Below are 16,158 nucleotides of genomic sequence, written 5' to 3'. Positions count from 1 at the left end.
GGTGGCACACACCTATGGTCCAAGCTACTCGGGAGGCTGAGGTGGGAGGATTGCTTGAGCCTAGGAGGTCGAGGCTGCAGTAAGCCATATTCATGCCATTGTACTCCGGCCTGGGAGACAAAACAATACTCCATTTCAAAAAAAAAAAAAAAATAGTAGTAACTCACTGGTATTCCCATTTGTTACCTGCTTCTATGCAAGGAATTACTCTTTTTCCAAAAGCAGTTAATATATATGACTAGGTGAATTAGGTAATAGCTTAAATGCCTGAATATCCCGTATCAAAGGGAATATAAACATTGGAACTTCTGTCTACTGAAAAAAGTTTTTGGAGTCAGATGAATACCACTTAAAATAACACTAGCAATGTGACGGTGAATATTACCTAACCTCCCTGAGCTTATTTCCTCATATGATAGATGTTAATGAATATTTGTTTAATGCATGACTTGCAGGTAATGAAATCACATATATTCAATATTATAATATTCAATATATCGAATAATCTTGAATAATAGTCAAGACTCAATAATATGTGATATATGTGCATGTAAATATGTGATATCCATGTATCTATGTAGCAGGGTGGTTAGTGAGTACAAATTCCCTAACTCTTCCTCTCTAATTCCCGTCTACTTTTAATGTAGGCACATGGTATTAATTGTACCCAGGACTTTCCTGCCATCTGTAGTCACTAGGTAGAAAAAAAAGAAACCCCAGCATGGGAATTTAACAGGTTGATCTGGTAATGACTTTCAGAATTGAGTGACTTTTGTTCCCATCTTGGCATACTATAACAATGTGACTCACTCCCTCCCTGTAATTGCAAAAATTTCTGAAGCTGTAGATCTTGCTGCTCCTCACTGGATTTCCAAAAGTACCTGGCAGAAATTTGCTTTTATTAAAATCATGTACTCTCCTGGCAAAATCTCCCAAAAGTAAGCACTTTCTGACGTAATTTTCTCCCTAGATTAAACGTTTGTGTACCAAAGTACATATTAACATACAGGTCAGTGTAAGACAGAAATAGTTCATGTATCAAATTGCCCCAAGCTTTGAGTCAGGAGAGGGAGGGTAACAGTGTCATCCCTCTGAGCTTCTGGCTCACAGCTGATGGCAAAGCTGAGCCTGGCCTGAGTTGTTCATGCCTCTTCACCACCTGCAGCCCACCCCAGTCCCAAAGGGCTTCACAGGAATTTGCTAAGCAAATGCCTACAGCAAACTTATTGAAAGTTAAACCCTTTTACGTGCTTTCAAATGCTACGATCTAAAGAATTCTGAAAACTCTTTGATTCCCCCCCACCCCACCGCACCGTTTTTTCTTAACCTGCAATCTGCCTCCTGTGGTTATTCAGCATTGACTAACATCAGGACTTCTAATAAATGAATAAATCTATCTGAAATGTCCATAAGAAAATCTACTCTCAACCAGGAGTGGAAACTTTTCCAACTGTGCATTACATTCCTCAAGATTATCATTAACTTGAAATGTGACAATATGGACATTACTAAAAATACAGCAATATGTCAATAAAAATATATTGCAAAACATAGGGGAGAGACAAATATTGTTCAAACATTGTGTAGGTAGTTCTAAAAGCCCTTTCTACAAAGTAATTATTTGGAAAGATAACAATTCATCATTATTTATGACACAAAATTTTGGCTTTTGAAATCCAAGTTTTAAGTATCACAAACCATACCTCTATTTTTCAAGCATACATATAGAGACAAACACACAACACAAACATACCCACATATTCATGTACTTTCTAATAATTTATGTACATTCTTCATAATGAACAAGCTGGCCTACTTAAACCTCAAAACTAGTGCATAAACTAACACCTGCTGGTACACCTTACTGTAGGGTAAGCCATCCGCTTTCCAAACCAGCCTTTTGAAGCTATTGCAAATCAAATTTTAGATCCATAAAATGAATGTATCTTTCGGAAGTACTGTCATTAAACTTAAAGACATGAAGGCCTTGAAAAGGCTACTTTACATCTCATCAAAACCATAGGAACTGTCAACAGAAAATCAGAAGATTACAGACTGCATTTAAGCTAAATGCAGGGAAATCCTCTTACAATGAATTCAGAGTATACCAAGAAAGGTGGCTATTGGAAAAATTCTTTTTCCCTTCTCTTCCTCCCAATCCCAGCTTGTCTTGGTGTTCATCATCCCCCCACACCCCTAATCCACTCATTCTAATACCTCCCTGGCCCAACAAGACAAATTGGTACTTAATCTCTCTGCCTTACCATCATCCACCCCCTCTGACAGCCCCCTACAGAACAGTTGCCACATCATACAGCCAAAGCAAACTTTAGCTTCAGTGTGATATCTAACTACTACAGCTTTATTACCTGTGACATGAATTTCCAGAGGATTCTATCACATAGGTTCAGTGCAATTACCAGAAATATTAATTAGATAATTTCCATGATGGACAGTCCAGAGTATAAACAGAGACAGCATATAGTGGTGACTATGACAGCCCCTAGAGGTCTCAGGGTTTTTTAAGAAACATCACTCCTATAGGAATTCAAAAGAAAAATTTCCCTGTAGATGATACAGCAGAGGCCATTTCTTCTTGAGTCTCATAACATTACTCCCTAAAACATAATCCTTATTCCAAGGCCTGTTCTGTTACTCTACAAATCTGTCTCTTAGCATTAAATATTAAGACTAATCCTCACTTCTCAAACAATGTTATGGACAAGTCTTCATGTCTCTGAAAATGAAAAATAAAACAATTCTTTAGTGCTATTTTTCTAGAGAGGAAACAGCAGATTATGATCAAATTTCAGATTATATATATATACACACACACACACACATATACTCAGTTTATCAAATAACTCTTATCACTGTTAATGACTCAATAAGGCCAATCACAGGATATTGGGGGATGTGTGACACATGCATGAGTTTGTAGAAGACCCCCTGACCATTACCTCACCTCATTTTGAGGAACAGCCTCGTTTTTGAGAATAATCAGGTTCCCAGCACTCTGACCACTTTGGCCTGTGAGGTTCCTGCTGTCAGTCACTGATGCTTGGGCTCCCGAAGGCCCTGGTCCTGTCTGGGCCCCTGTATTGTAAAACATGAAAGTGTCACTCCCTGAGCCTGCTGTCAGACAGGCCTTGTAGCAGTAGGTCTTGGTGAGGGAGCCATTCCCTCGAACTTCAATGAAGTGAGGCTGCACTTTGAGGCCATGTGGTATCCTGGCATCAATATTGTTGTTGGCCTGTTTGTAAAGTTCTGCAGGAGACCTCTCCCTTACTCCACAGAAGCCTCCGCAGCATGCAGTGCCATACGCGGTGTAGTGGTAACACTTGATGATGCTCAAAATGATGATTGTCAAAAGAAATATAAAAGACACTGTGCTTAATGCTATTATTAGATAAAGGGTAATTTCAGAGTATGTCCGAGGGCTCTTAACATGTCTCTGAGTGTCAGGGAGGATTTTGGAAACCCTATCCACCACAGCTACTGTAATGGCCACAGAGGCTGATAGTGATGGCTCTCCATTATCTCGGACCACCACGGTCAGGTTGAAAGTGGTACCACTCTCATCTCCTATCTTCCTGGTAGTCCTAATTTCTCCTGTGTGCAGCTCTACTTTAAAGAGGTCCAGGTCAGAAGTCTGGGCTAGATGGTAAAAAAGCCAAGCATTTTGCCCAGAGTCTGAGTCCATGGCTATGACTTTGGTGACCAGGTAGCCAGCAGGGGCAGTTCGAGGCACCATCTCAAAGGCTGCTGATGAATTGGTTGAGGTAGGGTACAGAATGTGAGGGGCATGGTCATTCATGTCCACCACATACACGTTGGCAGTCACAGTGCTGCTCAGTGGTGGGCTCCCCTTGTCCTGAGCCTCCACAGTCACAAAGAACTCCCGAAACTTCTCATAGTCAAAGGAGTTGACAGCATAAAGGCTGCCACTGGCACTGTTAATGGAGACATAGGAGGTGACTGGCAGCCCTTGAATCTCCCTCTCCAGAAGGGAGTAGGTCACCTCTGCATTCTCCTTTTCATCTGGGTCTGTGGCTTGCACAGTACAGAGCAACACACCTGGCAAATTGTTCTCCTGGATATAGATGGAATAGGAGTCCTCCAGGAAGCTTGGTGGATTATCATTGATGTCAGAAATCTCAACCTTCAGCGTCCGCTGGGATGTAAGCTGTGGTATTCCCCCATCAGTGGCTGTCACCGTGATGTTATAGACAGCCACCCGCTCTCGGTCCAGCGAGCCACTCACCACCAGGGTATAGGAGTTTCCAAAGCCATTCAGTCGGAAAGGCAGTGTGGCCTCCAGACCCAGGCTCACTTTCCGGTTGGGGCCTGAGTCTTGGTCATTGACACTGAGAACGGCCACAATGGTGTTGGGTGTAGCATTCTCAGGCACTGGGCTATACAGGTCTGTGAGCACCACCTCTGGGGCATTGTCATTCACGTCCACGATGTCCACCAGCACCTTGCAGTGACCTGCCATGGGCACTGGACCCCGGTCAGTCGCCTGCACATAGATCTGGTAGGAGGAGGCTTCCTCATAATCCAGCCCCCCAATTACTCGCACTTCCCCAGTACTGGCATCTATGCTGAAGAGCTGTCTCTCCCGGTCCGACGTGTAGCTGCTCAAGGAGTACCTGAGCTCACCATTGGAGCCCTCATCCGGGTCTGAGGCATTCAGCTTCACCACCAATGTGCCGGGGGGTGAGTCCTCCCGTAGCTGGACGCGGTAAGTGGACTGGTCGAAGGCAGGAGAGTTGTCGTTAGTGTCCAGGACACGCACAGAGATCTGTGCCGTACCCGAGCGGGCTGGGATGCCCCCATCCACGGCTGTGAGAACCAAGTGGTGCAAGGCTGCCTGCTCCCGGTCTAGGCCCTTACGTAGCACCAGCTCAAGCACTTTACTGTTCTCCTGCAGGGGCTTAAGGTCCAGCTCGAAGTGCTCGCTGGGGCTGAGCTCGTAGGTCTGCACCGAGTTGGCGCCCACGTCGGGGTCCTGCGCACTCTCTATGTGAAAGCGCGCTCCAGGCGCCACCGATTCGCTTACCTGAAGCTGGTAGTTGGGCCGCGGGAAACGCGGTGAGTTGTCGTTGATGTCCAATATTTCCACCTCAACGGCGCTCACCGCCACGGGATTGTGCGCCAGCACTTCCAAGCTGAGCAGGCAGCGAGGCCGCTGCTCACACAGCGCCTCCCGATCAATGCGCTCGTTGACGAAGAGCGCTCCACTAGTCAGGTCCAGCTCCAGGTAGCGCGGACTGGGCGCACCCAGATGGTTGATGCGCAAGCAACCCGGCCCCAAGCGCCGCAACTCGAGCCCCAGCGCGCGAGCCACGTTGCCCACGAGCGCGCCGGGTGCCTGCTCCTCTGGCACTGAGTAACGCAGCTGGGAGGCCACTGGGCCCGCTAGCAGCAGCAGGAGGAGAAGAGGCAGTAGCAGCAGCCAGGGCATGGGCCGCCGGAGCCGTGGATGCTCTGTCGCCGCAGGTCTGGTGCCCGCCTGCTCCATAGCCACGGGCCGCGGCGGAGGCAGCCGGGCAGGGCCGGAGGCGGCAGCTTCCCCAGCCGTGCTCCACGCCCGGGCCCCGCCTCCGCTCGTGCCACCCTGCGCCCGCTCCCCCACCGTTCACGCGCTAGCAAACGCCTGGAGCCGCTCCCTCCGTAGGCCCTCCCAAGGGCTCCTGGCCCCGCCGCCCTCGCTGACTTCCCATATTTCAGCTCCTCTGCTCGCCTCCGAGTCGCTCAACCCCGCTTGGCTTCCTGCTGCTGCTGCCGCTACCGCTCCAGAGGGAGGGAAAAGGAAGCAGAAGGGGAGACGGAGGGGGAGGGGGAGGGGGAGGAGGGCTCAGCAAGTCAGGCTCTGATTCCGTGCCGAAGTGGCAGACAGCGAACCCGGACTGCTCAGCCTCTCCAGCCCCATCTCCTTCATCCTGGACCTGCCGGATCCCAGCGGACCGCAGGGACACGGCCACTCCCTTTCTCCCTACCCCCACTGTCCTGTTCATCCAATCTCCACGGTCTCTCGCCTGCTTAACGGGTCTTTAAGGAGATTAGTCTGGGAAAAGCAGTCAAGTCCCTAGAAGTCTGGCCATCAGCTCCCCAGAAGAAAAGATTTCCAAGCGCAATTCAGGAAAATAAACGGAGGGGCCTTGACTAAGTATGGGCACCCGGGCGGCGGCTCTAACATGAAAAGGAAACAACGCAGGGGGCGGCGCTCTGGGGTTACTGGCGGTGGGAACTATTCACCTGACCCCTACATCTTCCCTGGACACTCTTAAGTACTGCAGAAAGTGCTCAACTCCTGGGGCAAAAGGAGGGGAATGGCAAAAGCTGCCCTCTTTCCAAGAGCAAGCCTAAAATCAGCAACCTGGAATCCAAGACTCAATTCTGCTCCCGGCCAAGTGCCCCTTACTTTCAGTGTGTGCCTTGGCAAATAACCAATATTTGAATGTTTAAAATGCTCTATTTTAAAAAATCTCCATGAAGCTGTAGGCAAATCTGTTATTTGATCCATTTTGACTATAGTGAAGAAAATCTGGTAAAATTTGATCCATTTTGACGATAGTGGAGAAAATCTGGTAAAATTTTTAAAGAGATTCTTCCCTCAAGCTTTTTCGAATCTTGCTTCAAATCTTTTTTATTTATCATACAAGACGCTTTCTTTCAAGAGTGATTTAAAATTTTTTCTTTAATGGATAACAATGTCTTCAAGAGTCTGCAAAACCGTTAAATCAAGAAAGTTACTGTTGATCTCCTAAGCCAGGCTGGAATTTGGATTCCATTAATGCTTTGCAGTTTAAAAAAAAAAAAAAAAAAATCTGCTGTCGTTAAGCAAAACGTGGAAGTCTGGGATTTATCTTACAATAACCAGCAATTTCAATGGCTGCAGCTTCTCTTCCTTAAATATAAGACTCCTTAGACTTCTGTTCTTTTGTGCCCCTAAGATTCCTCTTGTACTGCAACAGAGGCAACGCAGAGACAACAAATTCTCTTCAGTGAAGAAGGCAGAAGGATCAGAGGAAATCTTTCCAAGCTGTGTCATTGCCTCTGCTGCTCAGAGGCAATGAATATTCACTCTTCCCAAGTCCTCACATTTCTTCCACAGGAATTTGAAATCTATTGGCTCATGTGCAAATAGCACTCACTAAAATGTCTTTCTCTTCCTTATCTCCCAGTATCCTCTCATCCGTATATCTTCCTCTATGGGTCATTTTCTAGCTATGGAGTAGAACAAAGTCAGAGTGAGACCTGACATTTGGCATGCTTCCCCCCTAGTGGGGATGGTTAAAGGAGCCAAGGTTGTGATCCTGACCCCCAGAGTTCAAAGGCCTGAACTAGCACATCCCTAATCCCTAGCACACTCACTAACAATGCTCCACTACCTATCCAGTTTTATTCCGGAGAAACACCCAGCTTCCCTCTATCACTCCTGCTTCTTATTTGTCCTCTTTGTTCCCTCAAGGGTACAGAGTAGGAAGTAATTTTCATCAAAATCTATTCCTGTCTCCTTTCTTGGGTCTCTGCCTTCTTCCTCTTTTCTCTGCATCCTCCCCAAATATCCCTACAATAATTCTGTCTCAGTTTGCTGTGGTAATTTGATCTGTGAGGCCTTAATCTCTCAAGTGCACAAACTGTGGACCTGGCCTATGTCCTCACCCATTACTTATTTCTGAAAATAGATGGCTTATAAGTGGAATCAAGTTGTAAGTTGTCAGAAAAAATGATCTTTCCTCCCATCATCTGCTCCCAGCCCTCCGAGTCGCTGCCATCTCTGCCCACAGCTTACAGACCTGGCCACTGTGTGTTGACCAGGCATAGACCTGTGACTGTGAAAACATCATAGGCACTTAAGGAAGAGATTACAGTGACAGAGACTTGGTGATTTTTTAATGGAAGCCCCCAAGTGTCATGTCTCAGGAGAAAAACCTGGATTCTCCTTTCAGCACTCTTGTCATCTTCCAGCAAGGACACATGCCAGGTTGTCCATTTTGCTGTTTTAGGCCCGTTAGGTATTGGAAGCTCCAACTAATATTTACTGCCTTAATTATTGAGGAGGCAAACATAGAGCCAACACAATCAGCCTCCTTTTGAAAGACATTGTACTAAAGAGATGGTATACTCTGTTTGGCACTATAATGATTTTGTTCCTCACACTATTATACTCAGGCTTCTGTCAACTTACTAGTTGTTAGAATGTGATTGCTCAAACTGTTGTTAATTACCCTTTCTATAAATATTAATGCTAATGCCTTGACCACACCATTATGCATTCCTTTCCTTGGACCTTCAAGAACTCCCTATTAAAAAGTAGAAGAACACAGTAATTAGAAGCACAGACTTTGGAGTCAGTCACACCGCTGCCAATGACTAACTGTGTGGCTTCGGACATGCTACTTAACCTAAGCTTCATTTTACTCATTTTAATTAAGGAAAACAATAGTAAGCAACACTCATAGGGTTATTATTATGATTACATGAGAAAATGTATGTAAAGCAATTTGCACAGTGACTAATAAGTATATTATTGTTGTTGCTGTTGTCATGAATGCAACAATATATTATCATCGGATAACACCTTAGTTGGCAGCCTTACATGTAACATGGCCCTTTAGGTATCAAACACAGATAAGCACATGTAACTAGGCCATGTAGGAAATCAATGATGATGGGAAGATGAGTATACAACAAAGTTAAGCTTTCCCAATTACTTCTGGAGCTATATCACATTTTGAGAAAAAAACAGCCCCTTTTTATATCACCAAGGAAATGGGACTTCTGTTATGAGAACTCCTTCAAGGGATTTGTTTCCTCACAAGAAATTTACCTTTTTAGGATACATAGAAATACTTTAGCAACAGAATATGAAGTTAGTTCCTAAACGTGCTGTAATCTACAGCACCCAGTATGGAGCTTAGCACAGGTGCTCAATTAGTGTTCTTCGAAAAGAACTAAATTTACAAATTTACCCGTGTAATTCTAATACAAACAGTATCTTATTTTCTCTCTTCCTTTTAAAATCTTATATACGGCCGAGTAAGGTGGCTCACGCCTATAATGCCAGAGCTTTGGGAGGCCAAGGTGGGCAGATCACCTGAGGTCGGGAGTTCGAGACCAGCCTGACAAACATAGAGAAACCCAGTCTGTACTAAAAATACAAAATTAGCCAGGTATGGTGGCTCCTGCCTGTAATCCCAGCTACTCGGGAGGCTAAGGCAGGAGAATCTCTTGAACCTGGGAGGCGAGGCTGCAGTGAGCCAAGATTGCGCCATTGTACTCCAGTCTGGGCAACAAAAGTGAAACTCCATCTCAAAAAGAAAAAAATCTTATATACATTTCAAGGTCCAGGTGAAAACCTACCTAATCCATGAAACAGTGTCGATTCTAAACACATGGTTTTTTTTTTTTATTTCATTTTTACAGTCTACAGCATATCTCTGTAAGCTGACATGTGTCATTTTTTAAATTCATCCAAATACTTTAACATCTCTTTAATTATAAGCAACCGAAAAGCAGGAGACATGTCTTATATTTCTGTCTCCTTCACAATGTAGAAACCCTTATAGACTTTCAATAAATGTTTATTGCTTCATTTTCTTCAGATCTTATTTTTAGTAAATTCAAGAAAAGCTGCTATAGCCCTTTTCCGTATATAGATAGGGCATATCTTATGAAGAGGAGGTTGAGAATCTGAAATGGTTTTACTATGGATTTCTTCTTTGTTAAATACATCTATCATGAGATCACAGGGCATAGGAGCAAAACCAATCACAATACAACAGAATTAAACCTATGGGGAAAATGTTGGCGCTCAGTAAACTCTCCTAATTCGCATAAATTATTCTTTCTCTATTATTAACACCATTACAGACCATTTTACCTTTGGAAACCAAACGATCTGGAGTCTTTTGGCCACAGGACAAAAATACATGCTCATTAGTTTGATCAGCTTTGGGGATGGTCATTATAAGAGTATCTGTCAAATAGGGAAGGATCTAGTTTTCATGTTTTAATTTATGTATTTATGTTGCTCTACAAACTGAGCCCAAGTTATATAATAAAAGAGAGAGACAAATGGTCACCTCTAATGTTTAGTGTTGTCCAAAGTAGTTTTTTAAAATGCCATCTTGTTAAAAAACAAATAGGATTCCTGATCTTCATGCATTCCCCAGAAGAAAAATACTTTCCAATATGATTATAGCATTATTTACAGATAAAACATTCAGTGGATGGGAAGATGACAAAAGTTTTGGTGGATAAACTTTTTCACATCTCCCTTCCTCCAGAAGAAATATATCAGTCAAATATTTGGCATTAACAATTGGCTTTTAGGGGGAGATCCTCTAAGTTTTTAGTTCTAAAAAACTAATATATTATTGATAGTTGGCTGAGGTGTCTGAAAATTGCTTAAAATAAACAAAGAGAGCTGGGCATGGTGGCTCACCCCTGTAATCCCAGCACTTTGGGAATCTGAGGTGGGTGGATCATGAGGTCAGGAGTTTGAAACCAGCCTGACCAAGATGGTGAAACCCCATCTCTAATAAAAATACAAAAATTAGCTGGGCACAGTGGCATGAGCCTGTACTCCCAGCTACTTGGGAGGCTGAGGCAGGAGAATCACTTGAACCTGGGAGGCAGAGGTTGCAGTCAGCCGAGATGGCGCCATTGCACTCCAGCCTGGGCAACAGAGTGAGACTCCATCCCAAAAAAATTAAAAATACAATAAAATAAATAAACAAAGAGATTCAAGCCATCTTTGGATGAGTAACAATAAAAAGAGAGAGACAGGCTAAAGGTTTAGGGTAGATTGTATAATATTAACAGATAAAATCAAACTAGTCAGTATTGGGGGAGCTTTACTTCTCTATAAGTATTCTCAATTGACAATATTAAAGAATCATAGAATATTAAAGTATTTTTAAAGTATAAAATTCTTTCTTTTTCATTGAAGAAAATGGTTAAGTGAAACTTGAACCTCAAGATCAATAAAGAGATAGGAGACATAAAAGTGATATAAGTAAGTATCTGTGGCCAAATAAATGACCTTCCAAGGCACTGAAAGAACTTACAGATGTAACTAGAGAATCCAATTTCCTATCTTTTAAAAAGTGCCATTGAGCTTGATATAAATTCCTTCAAAACTCTAGTATTACTAAAGCGATTGTTTATGAACACTTAGAAATGAAGGCATTCATACCAAGGATTACTTTGGCTTAATTAAAAACTGGTAACTTCAAACTAACCACATAGACTTAAGATTGTTTTTCATATGGGCATTTTAGATTTTAGTTGCTAGAATCATTGCCAAAATAAATGCAATATATCAAAAGAAAATTTTTAAAAAAGAAATGCTGCAGGAACAGTTCATCTAGAATTCATGGAAACATTAAACAAAGTCTCCCAATATACTCATGTGGACAAGATAAAGAAAGGTAGCTGCAAGACACTGTAGTTAGGTGATTTTTTAATTGTTTAAATAACATTCCAAAAAGTATTTATTAATGGAATACTTCAACTTAAAAGGAGAATTATAATGGGGGACTACAGGGAACCACTCTTAGTCTTATCCCAGTCAACATTTTATTAATGACTCAAAACAAGGAGGTACCAAGTGTCCATGCCAGTCCAGCAGTAAGTTGAGCATCTTTGGAACAAGAATTGCAACTGCCTAGGTTACACTATGTTTCTAATTCACTAAACTTAGCAGCAATTTTCTATCTGAAACTCAAGATATGCCCCAAAATTCATGAGTGTGCATTGCAGCTAATTTCTGGCTTATAGTTGCCATTAAACCTGTTCCAAGTTTCCATTCATCACTTGGGGCCTCTTATTTTAATAGAAAACCTTGTTTGTTCCCATTTCTCTTCTGTAACTCTTCAGATTTTAGCCACAGACTAAAATAAGATGGGTACTTGGCACTAAAGAACATCCTCGTTCCCAAGCAGATTTTAGCCAAAGCATTCATTGATTTGGATAGGGGTTTAAAAAATACATTTCAGAAATATGTTAGATAGTGTTGAAGTACCTTGAATTTGAACTGTTTTCCTAAGCTCAGTCTATATGCAGGCCACGGTTTCTCTTTTCTATGCCCATTATATTTGCTGCTTGGAACTAACAAACAAACCTGCACCTCTGTGTCAGGATTACTTCTCAAAATTATCCATTCAGATACATAGAGTATCAAGTAATTATTGACTTTTTGGGCACTAGCCCCCTTGCATCCTAATGCTGTGGCACTTAAGAGTTGGCATATTATTTCAGCACATATCTAACCTGATGTATTCCTCAAAGGACCCTAATGAGGTTGGTACTGATGAAGAAACTGGGTCCCAAAAAGGTGAAAGAATTTATCAGAAGCTCCAGGAAGCTTCTTTTTACCATGGTTCTGTTTCTTGAGATTCTGAAATAACACCTGGCCACTACACATGCAACCCCTAACTTAAGAATCATATTATCAGTCTCAAGCTATTAATATCTACGTATTTCACAAGGAATACTATTGTTCTCACAAACCACAAGTTTCTTTCTCTTTTAGAAATTTCAATAGAATCTTCTATACATGCTTTTATAATAGACGGCCAGACTTAGCAAAATCATGATGCAAAATAGATTTATACTTCATATCCCAACTTCTTTCAGTACCATCCTCCTCCTACCTACGATATTCTGCCTAAGTAATGGTGCTTTACAAATTGCTTTGATTTTTCTGATATAAATCCCACTCATGTATTCTTTGATAGATTTTGTTACATAATTCCTTTAGCAGTTACAGGCATAATACATCATAATGTGGGTAAAATATAAATCCTCTAAATTAGCCATGTCAATATACACTATTTTTACTGAATATTAAAATACACTTTAAGGCATTTTGATGAGATAATATTATCTAAAAATTTTCCCTTTCAAAGCTCATTTTATTAAGGTTATTTAGAAATGATTTACAAATTCTTCAATTTTGCTTCTGTGTTTTTTCTTTTTTCTGTCACAAGCAAGGAAAGCATACTATACTTGGCTGATAGAATTGAAACAAAAAATCTAGTACTGATTCTATTTATACAGCATCTGTGAATTAATGGTCTTAAAAATCTTAAAATTATTTAGTTTGATGCATATGTAACAATATGCCTTGGTTGATGCCAACTTCAGCTTTCCAGCACAAAATAGAAAAAAAATATGCAAGCTCTCGGATCAGTCAACACTTTATCTTAATTTGTGACTTTTTTTGAGACAGGATCTCACTCAGTCGTCCCCCTGGAGTGCAGTAGTATGATCACAGCTTACTGTAGCCTCAACCACTGGGTTCAGTGATGCTCCCACCTCAGCCTCCTGGGTAGCTGGGACTACAGTCATGCACTACCACGCCCAGATAATTTTTGCATTTATCGTAGAGACAGCATTTCACCATATTGCCTAGGCTGGTCCTGAACTCCTGGGCTCAAGCAATCTGCCCACTTCAGCCTCCCAGAATGGGCTCACCTCACCCACCTTCAGACCCCTACTGAATGTCCGAAACCAGGGATAATATTGAATACTATATATACTACATTTTTTCCTATACATGCATACCCATGATGAAGTTTAATTTATAAATTATGCACAGTAAAAGATTAACAACAATAACTAATAATAAAATAGAACAATTATAACAGTCAATTCACTATTATTACAGGTGTGAGCCACCATGCTCAGGCAGACTTTTCTATATCTATTATATATTTATTGGCCAATTCTTTAATAAACCCAGTGAATCAAAGACACTGGAATGGTTTGATAATTTGCTAGAAATAGAAAGCTGATTTCAAACAGAAATATGTAAAAATCTCACTTTCTCTCTTTCCAATTCAGTGTTACATCTATTATAGCAGAGTTGTCACTCTAGGATATTCAATATCCTTTATAATTAAAATTTCATCATAGCCTTCTGTGACTGGTTTTTTGCAGTACTCTCAAGCTGGACTAGTATTCCTCTCACCCAATTATCATAAGCTCATTTAAAATTTCAACTGTGTATGAAACATTTATTCGTTCATAAATCAATGTACACATAGGATATATTGGACAGCCATGCCTCCTAGGCTATGTGGATTTAGTGCTTTTTGAGCTAGCAGTAGTTGAAGAATAAACGAGATTTTCAAATGATAAAAAGTCATTCTTTCCAAGGGTCAGTAATAATGTTTGATGACCTGTTAAGAAAATAGCAACAATCCTGATAAAGTCAGACTGTGAACTTCCTGTGATTTATTTACTTTTTTATCTTTTCTTTATTTTAACTAGCTTCAACAACATTTAAAATATATACTTCTTATACCAAATTAAATTTGTTCAGAATTGTTAAAAGCAAGGAAAGTGAAAGTTCGTTAAAAACTAATTCCCTTGTAGACTAGACCAGTAACAGGTAATTATATATCACTCCAGGCTTTTGACTATGCTATATAGATATACACACCAACACATTTTACCGAAATGTAACCACACTTTACACACTATTGTACAACTTTACTTTTTGCTTCTGTGCTTTTTTTTTTCTCTTTTTTCTATCACAACCAAAGAAAGCATACTATACTTGGCTGATAGAATTGAAACAAAAAATCTGGCACTGATTCTATTTATACAGCATCACTTATTAATAGTCTTAAAGATCTAAAAATTATTTAGCTTGATGCATATATAACAATATGCCTTGGTTGATGCCAACTTCAGCTTTTCAGCACAAAATAGGAAAAAAAATATACAAACTCTCAAATCAATCAACACTTTCTCTTAAATTGTGACTTTTTTTACTTTACATATCTGATGAACCTAATTTTTACTTAATATAGATGATGAACATCTTTTCACATCAGTAGATGTAATTCTGCTTCTTTCCTAATAAAAACTACATAATATTCATTGTCTAGATATATCATAATTAATTTTTACTCCATGATTGAATATTTAAGTGTATTTGTGAAAGTGTGTGCATGTATATGTCTGTGTGTTTATTATGGGAAGTGCTTTGGTAAAAGTACAATAGTCCCTCCTTTTCCACAGAAGATACTTTCTAAGATCCTCACTGAATGCTTGAAACCAAGGGTAACACTGAATTCTATATATACCATGTTTTTTCCTATACATACATGTACCCATGATAAAGTTTAACTTATAAATTAGACACAGTAAAAGATTACCAACAATAACTAACAATAAATTTGGATAATTATAACAATTTATGATAATAAAAGTTATATGAATGTGGTCTCTCTCTCTCAATATCTTACTGTACTGTGCTCAGCTATTTTCCTAAACTGCTGAAAGTGAAAGTGTAGGTAAGGGGGGACTAGTGTTTGCATATTTAAATTTTAGGTAGACATGCCAAAATGCTTTCCCAAATTTTTGTTAGCTATTTATATTCCCAATCAGTAATCAATAAGCCAATTTATATACTTATGATTTGCCTCCAAAATTCTTAGTTCATAGTGTAGTAAAGAAACACACAGAATCATGTCTACAGCAATATTTCATTTTCCTTAATAAAAAGCCCTTAGTCACATTTATAATTTATTTTATGTGACTCCCATAAATATCTAAATGCTCACTGAGAAATTCAGACCACCTCCTTGAATTTATTTTACTTAAATTGACTGATTCAGTATAGTGTTTTCATGTAAGTTTTATCCTATATCCAGCAGGGTTAAAGTTTATACCTTTAAGAATATGCATTCATTGATATCTAACTCTCCACACATTCATTCAACCATTTAACTCAAGATTTTAAAATATTAAATTTAAAATTGAAGCAATAATAAATAGCCCACCAACCAAAAAAAGCCTAGGTAGGACCAGACAGATTTACAGCTGAGTTCTACCAGAGGTACAAAGAGGAGCCGGTTCCAATTCTTCTGAAGCTCTTCCAAGCAATGGGAAAGGAGAGACTCCTCCCTAACTCATTTATAAGGCCAGCATCACCCTGATACCAACATCTGGCAGAGATACAACAACAAAAAAAAACTTCAGGCTGATATCCCTAATGAGCCTCAGTGCAAAAATCCTTACTAAGATACTGGCAAACCAAATCCAGTAGCACATTAAAAAGCTTATCCATCATAACCAAGTGGCTTCATCCCTGGGATGCAAGGCTGGTTCAACATACACAAATCAATAAAT

General features: G+C 40.5%; 2 protein-coding genes across 11 annotated transcripts in view; both read right to left on the bottom strand.

The window, feature by feature from the left end:
* Window positions 1-16,158, bottom strand: part of LOC116531589 (protocadherin alpha-2-like) — a 167,406-nt gene that overhangs the window by 10,385 nt on the left and 140,863 nt on the right.
* The window catches only part of LOC116531585 (protocadherin alpha-C2), a 191,498-nt gene that overhangs the window by 40,608 nt on the left and 134,732 nt on the right, over window positions 1-16,158 (bottom strand). The window contains exon 1 of one of the 10 annotated variants that reach the window (XM_032250474.1): window positions 2,966-8,480. The exons of the other annotated variants lie outside the window; for them this stretch is intronic. Within the exon in view, the coding sequence (XP_032106365.1) occupies window positions 2,966-5,524 (2,559 nt within the window). The 5' untranslated portion in view covers window positions 5,525-8,480. Of the gene's footprint in view, window positions 1-2,965; window positions 8,481-16,158 lie in introns of those variants that run through there. 10 annotated transcript variants of the gene reach the window in all.

The sequence above is a fragment of the Sapajus apella genome, unplaced genomic scaffold, assembly GCF_009761245.1.
Source record: "Sapajus apella isolate SASKATOON/1434 unplaced genomic scaffold, GSC_monkey_1.0 scaffold71, whole genome shotgun sequence".
NCBI classification, from domain to species: domain Eukaryota; kingdom Metazoa; phylum Chordata; class Mammalia; order Primates; family Cebidae; genus Sapajus; species Sapajus apella.
This window is presented reverse-complemented; position numbering and strand designations above follow the sequence as displayed.